The 10,435-nt window shown below is 29.3% G+C and overlaps 1 protein-coding gene across 1 annotated transcript in view; it reads left to right on the top strand.

Moving 5' to 3' along the window:
- Positions 1-1,362, top strand: part of LOC100160278 (juvenile hormone acid O-methyltransferase-like) — a 9,121-nt gene extending 7,759 nt beyond the window's left edge. Inside the window, exon 4 of the mRNA XM_001943694.5 lies at positions 1,109-1,362. Coding sequence (XP_001943729.1) covers positions 1,109-1,284 — 176 coding nt within the window. The 3' untranslated portion in view covers positions 1,285-1,362. The remainder of the gene's footprint in view (positions 1-1,108) is intronic.
- The last annotated feature ends 9,073 nt before the right edge of the window (positions 1,363-10,435 follow it).

Raw genomic sequence — 10,435 nt, 5'->3', positions numbered from 1 at the left:
TACCTAATGGATATTGTGATATGATTAATTTGGAATTTATTATTGATACCTATCATAGGTCAATTTTTTTTTAATACTATAGATAAGTATACCTATACTAAGTATATCTAATATCTAGTCTGACAAACCGTCTCCGCTCAGAATCGTTTTTCTTATACAGTGATATTACATCATTGAATTCAAATTTAATACTATCCATTATACAGTGACCCACTTGTAACCTACTGTACAGCAGAGTGACATCCACTTACCCACCTTTTTAATATTGTTATTAGATAAATAAAATTGGTTTTTGTAATATAAAATACGAGATTTCCTGATTAATGAATTTAATAAATTCCTATATTTTATGTAGTATTTTTTTATTGTAAGATCAAAAGGAGCTTTTTGGTTTTTTTTAAAATAATTTACGGCTATTATTAATTGAGACCAGAAGTCCGTTTGTAATCCAAGCTTTATATTTTTGTGATTTTTTAAATTTATTTTTGGATACAATACATTTTTTTAGAAAAACTGACAATAAATTCATTTATTTTACTATTCAATTTATCTATTAAAACATCAACATTCACAGTCTAAAAAAAAGTTATACCAATTAAATGAAAATAATAAATTATTTAGGTAAGAAAAATTACATTTGAGTTTGTTAACATTATTAAGTGTATTATTATTAATATTACTTTTTTCAATAAAATTATTATTGGTGGTGCTAATAACTAAATTTGAATTACAGAGTGTAATATTATTTATCTACAAGGCTGGGAATTAACGAGTTAGTTTTAGGTTTCTGTTTATTTAACTTCTAATTTAACTTGATTGTTATTGAATAATTAACGTAGAATCAACGATGATCGAATTTTTATTCTAAGAAGTTAAGTACTTAAGTTAAGTTATTTTTTTACATTCCAATCAAATTCGTTTTCATATCTAAAATCAATCATTAGGTAGTTACTCGAAATTGATTGGCGTGGATTGGTTTTTTTTTAGTGAAGTACTACATAGAAATACTGTATACTATAAAAGTATAAACTACCTATATAGAATTCTGAATTGAGTTTTTATTATTATTAATTGACTATTAATCATATTTTTCATTTGTGTTTATTAGATGCCGTCAGAGCTGTAGATGATATGTACAGCAATTTGCCACAACATTTACATGGCAGATATGCCATACACGTTAAAGATAAAATATGTGAGAAACAAATGGTTGATATATGTCCGAATACAGGAGAAGTAATTCTGAGATATCTTCCTATTACTGTGCACGCTGTCAAAGATTAAAATTTAAAACTACAGGAATATTACTTATATCTTAATAATTTATAAGTACCTACTTAACCTACATATACATAGGTATACCAGGTCATATCTAATATATTACAAAATTGGAATAATAATAAAGAAAATATCTTAAGAAACATTATATATTTTTGTGATAATTTATAATATACAATTTACAAAATAAAATAAACAAACAATTTAAAAATATAGCAAAGTTATTCTTGTTGCATTTAAATTTATTTCAAGGGAACATCTTGTCCTGTTAGGGGCTGACAAACTTTTAACTTTGCTTTTACATTATTAATCGGAAACATATCATCAGCTTTAAAATGTATTATATGGCTAAAGATAATTATTAGGTAATTTTTATATGTATTTATCAGTGGCGTACCTACATAGGCTGAGGGGATGCAGCCGTCCCGAAATTTCAGGATAACTTTAAAATGTTTTCAGTGTTCTGGGAATATGCTGTGTAAGACGTGTATACCTACATGTAACCCAACCGTGTGGAGGAAAGTTTACAGGTTTCAGTTATGCTTGTATTGTAATAAATTAGTGATAATTTTTACGTTTAAAACCCTTTATGGTCGTTTTTACTGCTTTAAATTTTAACGAAAATATCAAATTGTTGTTAATAAAATAGGTACCTAGTCAATGAGAAATATTCACTGCTAGAATTTTTCTATTTTTAAAAAACGTCGAAGGTCCGGACCTCTGGACCCCTCGCCGCAGTTATGGCCATGATCTGTATATTTAATACAGAAATATAAATTAAATTATTAATTGATGATTATTAAGCGTATTTTCAAGGGGCCACGATCATTGGATGGTTCAGAGGAAAAATATCAAGTAAGTAGCGTGTTACGTAAAAAAAAATGATTCGATTTTTTTATAGCACATTGTAAAAAAAATTTAAAATATAACAAAAACTAACTCTCTGTGAATCTATCCTCAACAGTTCGTCAATTTTATTCGAAATTTGTTTTTGAACGAACAAAGTCAAAACTCAAAATTAAACTCTTATTATTTATTTGGCAATAACACTATTAATATTATTATTTAAAATTGAAAATTGTACAGTTGTTAAACGTACATATACAATATATCAAAATAAATTTATACACTGCAGGCATTTCCCAACCATATTTCAAAACTGTATGGCTTAAAAATGGAGATATAAATGTTAGAGCACTAAGTTTTTTTAAAGGATCTTTCTCAGAAAATTTGGAATGGTGACTGTAGGAGATTGTGTAAACAGAGGGAAAGAGCGACGAAAAATTGCTTGATTCGTTGAATACATATAAATGTAATGTTAGAACACAACATTATTAATCCTGTCCGAAATTCCAAACAAAAATCTTAATTTCCAATTGAAACTCCTAGTTCCTACGTTCAAGTACTGTCCAGTAGTGCATACAGAATCTATAGTATTGGCGGTGCTGAGTTAAGTAAAAAAATGGGAAAAATCAGTGATCACAACTTTGAAAATGTTTTAAATGTTACAAGTCTGAAATGTAACGAATATATTTTTTAACTGTAACATTTAAATATTAAATTAAATAGATTCATTTAATTTGTTTGAAAGTTTTTCGATATATATCTATAACTATCAACATTATTTTTGTTTTTTTCGTTACCCAATGTATTTCTTATAATATTCTAATACGTGGAAATTGGAAGTATAATAATATAATCTTTTTTCAAAATTGAAGATTCCATGTAATTTTAGAAAGTTTCAAGTTGGACAAAAAAAGTTAGTAATTTCTAAAACAATAAATTTCTAATTGCAATAGCAATTTTGGAAAAAAATTGATTTCATTTTTATGGTGTAACTTAAAAACTAATTACTGCAGACCTTTAAAATATTTAAATTTGAATTCTTAATGAATGGTAACAATCTCGATTTGTAATTTTTTTTTAAATTATTCATGATGAAAACTTTTTCACTTAGCAAACAAGCTTGAACATTTAATAAAAGGTTCCTTATACGTTTCATTAATGTAGTTTGAAAATATCAGAAATACCTACATAAGCATAGATAATAGATTCTGAGCGAAGAAATGAATGTATAGATTTTACAATGATGTGTGTGTTTTTTTTATTTAATTTTAATTTTTTTTTGATTGTTTGTCTGTCATCACTTTTTAGTACAGTAAAAGTGCTTTAACAATATCTTTTCTGATAGGGAAGTTAACCTAGTTGGTACTTTAGGGAGTCAAAAGTAAAAATTATTTCCCAGTAGTTTTCAAAAGCACTTTGAAAAACAAAAGAACAATTAAGGAAAAACGAAAATTTTTACACACATCCATTTTCGACAAATTTGATTTTGGTTCTTGATGTAACTCGAAAACAAATGAACGTAGATATACATGACATTTTCACTGAATGTTTATATTAGCGTTTTCTATACACCATAAAATGTATATGAAAATATTTTGACTCTTTTTGAGCTGTTTGCGGACATTGTTAGCTTTACATTTTTTTAGTTTTTTTTTTCTATAATTGCCAATAAAATGTTATATTTTTTATTTTGTAAACTATTTTATACTATTATTTGAAATAAAATAAAAAACAGAATTCAACCTGTTGGAAGTATTCTTCTTTCAAATTATGTGCATTACCAGGGTAAATAATTTTGTATTATATGTTACGGTCAATGACAAAATCTAACCTTTTAGTTTTTATTATATGTTAGAAGACCACAAAAAAAAAGTTCATAAATCAGTGTCAACATTTAAGTGTGGCTGCCCATAAATATTTTCTAATTTATTATTATATAGAAGTGAAATTATGCATTTGAATAATGCACAATATTTGTTATTTTTAGAATCCACCTTGCTAACACTACTTGAAGTAAAATGAAAATTCGGGCTTTGATCCGACCGAAAAGTCTTAAAGATAAAAAAAAATAGAGTATGAAAAAATGTAGAGAGAGACTCACGCTCGTGCAGTGCACGAAGTAGTCACATTCTCACGGACGATCAGACGAAGATCGAAGCATACCTATATGGGTACGCAATAATAATAATAATAATAAAGCGTTTATGCGTCCCAAAATATACCAATCTTAAATAACTAAGCAATTATTATTGCTATTAATAAAAATTAGTAAGTAGTAATAACTTATTGTATTAAGCGTGTTTGGTTAAATACATAATCACCTAGTCCTATTTGGTCACCACAAAATTATTCGACAGTTTAAAACTCCAAAACAACCAGTTATACCTACTATATTATAATATATTATACTATTTAATATTAGGATTTTCTTCTTGTAGTATTGCTTAGAATTAACACTAGTAAGTTTATTTGTTTAGTATAAAGAAACACTGATTATTCTAAAAAATAATGTCATGCATATCCGTCAGGCCAATAACAAGTTCCAATAGGGAACTTCCCGGTGTCCCGGTGGGCCAGGCCGTCCCTGACCTTCACTAACAATTTCTAAATTTGTTTGTAAGCTTTCCTATTCAATATTATACTAGTGAGGCTTAAGGCTCCTGCCTGCCTAAATCACAAACGCTATTTAAGCCTATGCTACCTACCCTTGGTATTGTTGAGAAATATTTTTGAATGTTATCCAAATATGACTTTTCCCGACAATATTACGTAAGTACATGAAAAAAAAAACCGGGTAAGTGTATGTTGTTCTGCTGTACTGTAGTCTGTAGGTTACAAGTGGATGAATATATAATGGATTGTATTAAACTTGAATTCAATGATATAATATAATTGTATAAGAAAAACGATTCTGAGCGGAGACAGTTTGTCAGTCTGGATATTTTATATTATTATTATTTATTATAGCCTGTAAGTTAAATTAATTTTATAATATTATTTTTTAGATTCTGAGCGGAACGATGAGTGTATTGATTTTACAATGATGTGTGTGTAGTGTGTGTGTTTTTTTACACTACCACATTTTCAAAATATTTTGACTTATTTTGAGCTATTTATGGACATTATCAATTGTCAATTTGTTTAGTTTTTTTTTCTATGAATGTCAATAATATTTTATTTGTTAGGTAAGAAGCTTGACAATTTAGTAAGGCTCCTAATATATTGTTTCAAAGATAGATAAAAATTATTAAAAATCCATAGTCACAATTTTTTTTTATAAGCATTTAAAGTTCATATATTGACAAAATACGTAAAATTCAAGACAATGAGAAAATTATATTGAGCTAGAAATTCAAATTAAAAAATGTTCTATTTAAATTTAAGATATGAAAATGTAATACAAGATTACTCAAAAGTTTGTATCCTTTATAAAAAAAAAAAGTGTCTACAAACAAATCAAATTACATTTTTATGAGCCTTTAAAGTTCAAATTTTTATCAGATTGGATATTATCACTCGATTTCTCATGTAGCGATTTTGTTATTTTGTTGTAACTCAAAAACAAATAACTGTAAATACAAGAAAATTCCACTGAATGCTTATATTTTCATTTTCTATACACCATATAGGGTTTGAAAATATTTTGACTCTTAATGGGATGTTTACGGACATTGTCAGTTTTCGAATGTTTTAGTATTTTTTTTTTTATAATTGCCAATAAAATGTTATTTGTTTGATAAAATAGCTTGACAATTTAATAGAAGGCTACTAATATACCTAGGTATTGTTTCAAAGACAGATAAAAAATAATAAAAAGTCATAATTTTTTTTTTTTTATAAGCATTTAAAGCTCAAATAGTGACAAAACACGGAAAATCCAAGAAAATAAGCAAATTATTTTAAGTTGGAAATTCTTAAAAAAATTTCTTTTTATATCTAAGATTTTAAAATGTAATAGAAGATTCCTCATAAGTTTGTCTAACTATATAAAAAAAATACGTCCATAAGAAAGTCAAATTAAACTTTTATGAGTGTTTGAAGTTCAAATTTTTCTAACATTGGATATTATTCACTCGATTTCTCATGTACCAAGCAATTTTCTTATTATGCTGTAACTCAAAAACGAAAAAGCGTAGATACCCGAAATTTATATCATATATTAATTTTACCAATTACTATACTTGATAATTTTTTCGAAATATTTTGAATTGTTTTGAGAGGTTTACGGACATATTCTTTTACAATGTTAGATTCTGAGCGGATTGAGGATTGAGAAAGCTATAGTGGTTTTACAATGTTGTTTATTTTTTTTTTATCCTGTATACAAAATTTTTACCAGAAGTATTGCTTCAATTTTACCATTAAGTATATTATTATCTTTTAGCAAATTGGATCAAGATGGTATTTTAGAAATGTCATTTTTCGATATTCTCAATATTAATTTAATGCCACAGGAAAATCAACTTACAAATTACGAAAAACCGCTAAAAATGGGATTTTAATTTATAACGTTTTGTTTATCAATTATCACCATAGAAACGAATAAAAATAAAAATAACAATTTTAGTTATTTTGTTGTAATTTATAATTTAATTTACTTACTAATTTTTTTTTCTATAAATGTCAATAAAATGTTATTTGTTGGGTCAAAAAGCTTGAAAGTTTAATACTAGGCTCCTGATGTATTGTGACAATAGTAGTTGAAAAATATTAAAAATGCGTGGGCACAATTTTTTTATAATCACTTAAAATTTGATTTTTGACAACATTTATCAAATTTAAAATTTTAATTATTATTTTGTAGTTAAAAATGTATTTAATGTTCAACTTTTAAAGCCAAGGATTGAAAATTGAAAACAAGTTTCCTCGTAGATAAGTTATTCTGTAACCAACAAATTTCAAAAAAATACATAAGCACAGTTTATTTTTATAGTTATTTTATTATTATCCAATTTGGACGAAAATACATACCTAAATAACTAAAAATAACGATTTTAGTTAACATTTTGTTGTGATTTTATAATATTAATTCAACTTACCGGCTACCGTATTAATAATCTTTTCTGATAGAAAAGTGAACCTAGTTGGTACTTTTGGGAGGTCAAAAAATCGTTAGAAAGCGTCGAGAATAACTACCGACAAATTACGAGAAACCGCTAAAAAGTGGATTTTAATATCTAACACTTTGTTTATCAGTTATTATCACCATACTAACGAATAAAAATGATAATATTTTTATTTTTATTTTTATTTAAGAACTTTTAGCAATAACTATTACAGTTCAACAATTAATTAATAATATATGATGCAAAGGTTACAATTTAAGATAAGATACAATAGTCTAACCCAGTGGTTCTTAACCTTTTTTAGTTCAGCGCCCCCTTTATCGTAATAACTAATTGCTAACGCCCCCTTCATGCAAAATCAAATTTTCTTCTTATAAATATATTTATATAATATATAAACATACCTATATATTTATTTATTGATCAGTATATTATAACATTATTAATTAAAGTGAAAACTAGTTAAAATTAAGTCTGTTAATTTTGTCAGAAAAACACACTCACCGCCCTCTCAACATCCCTTTCAAAACTTTCACCCCCCCGGAGAGACTGAAATGCCCCCAAGGGGGCGGTACCGCCCCCGTTAAGAACCACTGGTCTAACCGATGGACTGTACAATACATGATAACATGATACGCATGTTACATGATAACAAAAGGCAATTAAATTAAAATATTGTTCGAACACGGACGCGTTTTCGTGCCATCGTAGTTTCGGCATAGGTCCCCAAAGCTGCGCCTCGGATGCCGAAGCTCACGAGGTGGCTTACCCCCTCCTCGGCCGTCCAGCGCAGGGCCGTTCGCCGCCATAGGCTGTGCCGCCAGCCGTGTTTTTTGTCTTGTCCAGGCGGTCGAGCCCGACGCATCGTTGCGTTTGCTCGTCACCTTGCGCTGTGTTTTGGCGACCAGACCGCGTGTACGGCCGACGCGTTTTTGTGTATTGTTAAGTCGTCGTTGGTTTACTGCCGTTGCCGCCGCGTATAGGTATATTGCGTGCCGCCGCTGGGCTTATTGCCGTGGTTATTGCGTGCCGCGGTTGGCTTATTGCCGCTGTTGCTGCGTGCCACCGCTGGTTGATTGTTGCTGTTGATACGGCGTGCCGCCGTGAGGATTCCGCCTGCCGCCGCTCGTCGATCATCGTCGGGGCCGGAGCCATCCATGAAAGGATCGATCTCCAACAGTCGTGGACCAGGTCAACAATTATCGTAACACATTGTAATTAAACTTATTGTATGATTGTTTTGGGGCGCCCTTTTCTTTGATAACAACTCATGTCTTGCTTTATATTAATAAGTTGTTGTCATCTATTATAATTATTACGCGCGTAGCGCACTTGCATAAGCATTAGCTGTTAATTATTATTTTGTTTCTTCTATAATATTTTGGGTAACCTTTTCCCGTCCACAGCACCCCGCAAGTCGTTGCCGCAAACCGCAAGTTACACAAGTAGGTGCGGCGCGGCGCAACAAATATTATATAGTGAATTAAATATGAAATGGTGAGACATTTATATAAGAATATTATTACAAAATGAAAATAGATCGATAGCTGTTTAGCAAGGAAAGAATTAAGAGTAGTTGTGAGAAGAGAGATAAGAGGGCTGATAATGGAATTAAGATTAGAAATGAAATTAGATAGGATATTGGAAATATTGGTGAATGGAAGTTTTTCTTCGTTTTTCGTTGATTCAGCATATAATTTGTTTTTGGGCGGAGGTTGAGTGATCGGGACCTTGACTGTCGGGGCACCCGGAAATACTTTTATTTTTGAATCGTCGTTGTTGATTTTTTTGGAAATGGGTCGTTTCAGTTTTTTGGTGACGGCAGCCCTTATAGTTTGCCTATGGTCTTTGGAGCATAAGGCACATTTCGCGGGCAGTTCACGGGACTTTGTGCAATCCACAGTGAGATGAGTTGAATTAAATCAATATATTTGTAGTATAATATCTTAACAAACAAAACACGTGTCCATACTGAGTTGAGGAAAAATTAAACAAAACATGAACAAAATTCAAACATTTGTTCGTGTTTTGTTTTTGTTTTCAACTATCCATACAGAAATATAAACTCGTCGTTTTATTTCGTTCATCCGTCATTCAATAAGTCTGTCTTCAGAGTTCTAGCTTTCTAAAGTCTTCGTACTTACAAGTTTTTTAAATTTTTTTTACTGTGAGTGAAAATGTGGAAATTGAAAAGAGATATTGAAGACGATGAAGATTTACTTATGTTGGGTGCTGGGTATATTTACCTACAGTTACAAAGCAAAAAAAAAAATAATAAGATTAAAATACGTTTTTGGGTAAGACCAACTTTACAAAAAAGAAATTTGTTTGGTGTCGATGAACTTCTAAAGAATTTACAAGATGATGATATTGGTTTGAATGGAGAATTGCGATCTAGCTTTAAAAACTTTTTGAGGATGTCAACTGAAGATTTCGAAAACTTAATATGTCTCATTGGTCCAGCAATCCACAAACAAAATACTAATTGGAGAACTGCTATTAGTGTGACTGAACGTTTAGTTCTGACTTTAAGGTTCTTGGCAACGGGAGACTCTTACCATAGCATGATGTATCAATTTAAAATATCTACTCAGTCAATATCACTTATAGTTCCGGAAGCTTGTGAAGCAATAGTCAATGCTCTGTCGGAGTATATTAAGGTAGGCACATACATAAATAAATTATTAAAATAAATCTATTTAAGTGTTTTTTTTTTTTTTACAAATAAATATCTATATTTATTGTAATTGAAGTAGGTACTGAAAAATATTTAATATGAGAACAACAAATAATAATAATAACTTTTAAATAACGTAGCATTTTAACGTAACGTTTTTATACTTAAATATAAAAAAAAAACAGAAACTTTTTTTTCATGTACTTGCACTTAATTTTAAAACAATTAAATATTAAAAAAATTAAAACATTAAAAAAATGAAAACTAACTTATTTTCTAATTATTCTGAGGGATTTTTCCATTGTAAATAATCAGACATATCTATATTTGAAGTTGATTCTAAAACTTCTTGGACGCTGGGAGGGTTGGAATAGGAAACGTTCGATGCGGAAGCTGATGAAGTATTACCGTGATAATTGTCATAAAGAGGATAACAATTGTTTCTCTGTGGTGGTTCATCGTATTTTCCCATCTCACCTTCATATAAGAGATTGCTCATTAAATTCTGCACCGTGCATTGTGCATAACGGGTACGAAGAACACGCAATTTGCGTGACACTAAATCACC

This window comes from Acyrthosiphon pisum, chromosome X (assembly GCF_005508785.2).
Source record: "Acyrthosiphon pisum isolate AL4f chromosome X, pea_aphid_22Mar2018_4r6ur, whole genome shotgun sequence".
NCBI classification, from domain to species: domain Eukaryota; kingdom Metazoa; phylum Arthropoda; class Insecta; order Hemiptera; family Aphididae; genus Acyrthosiphon; species Acyrthosiphon pisum.
This window is presented reverse-complemented; position numbering and strand designations above follow the sequence as displayed.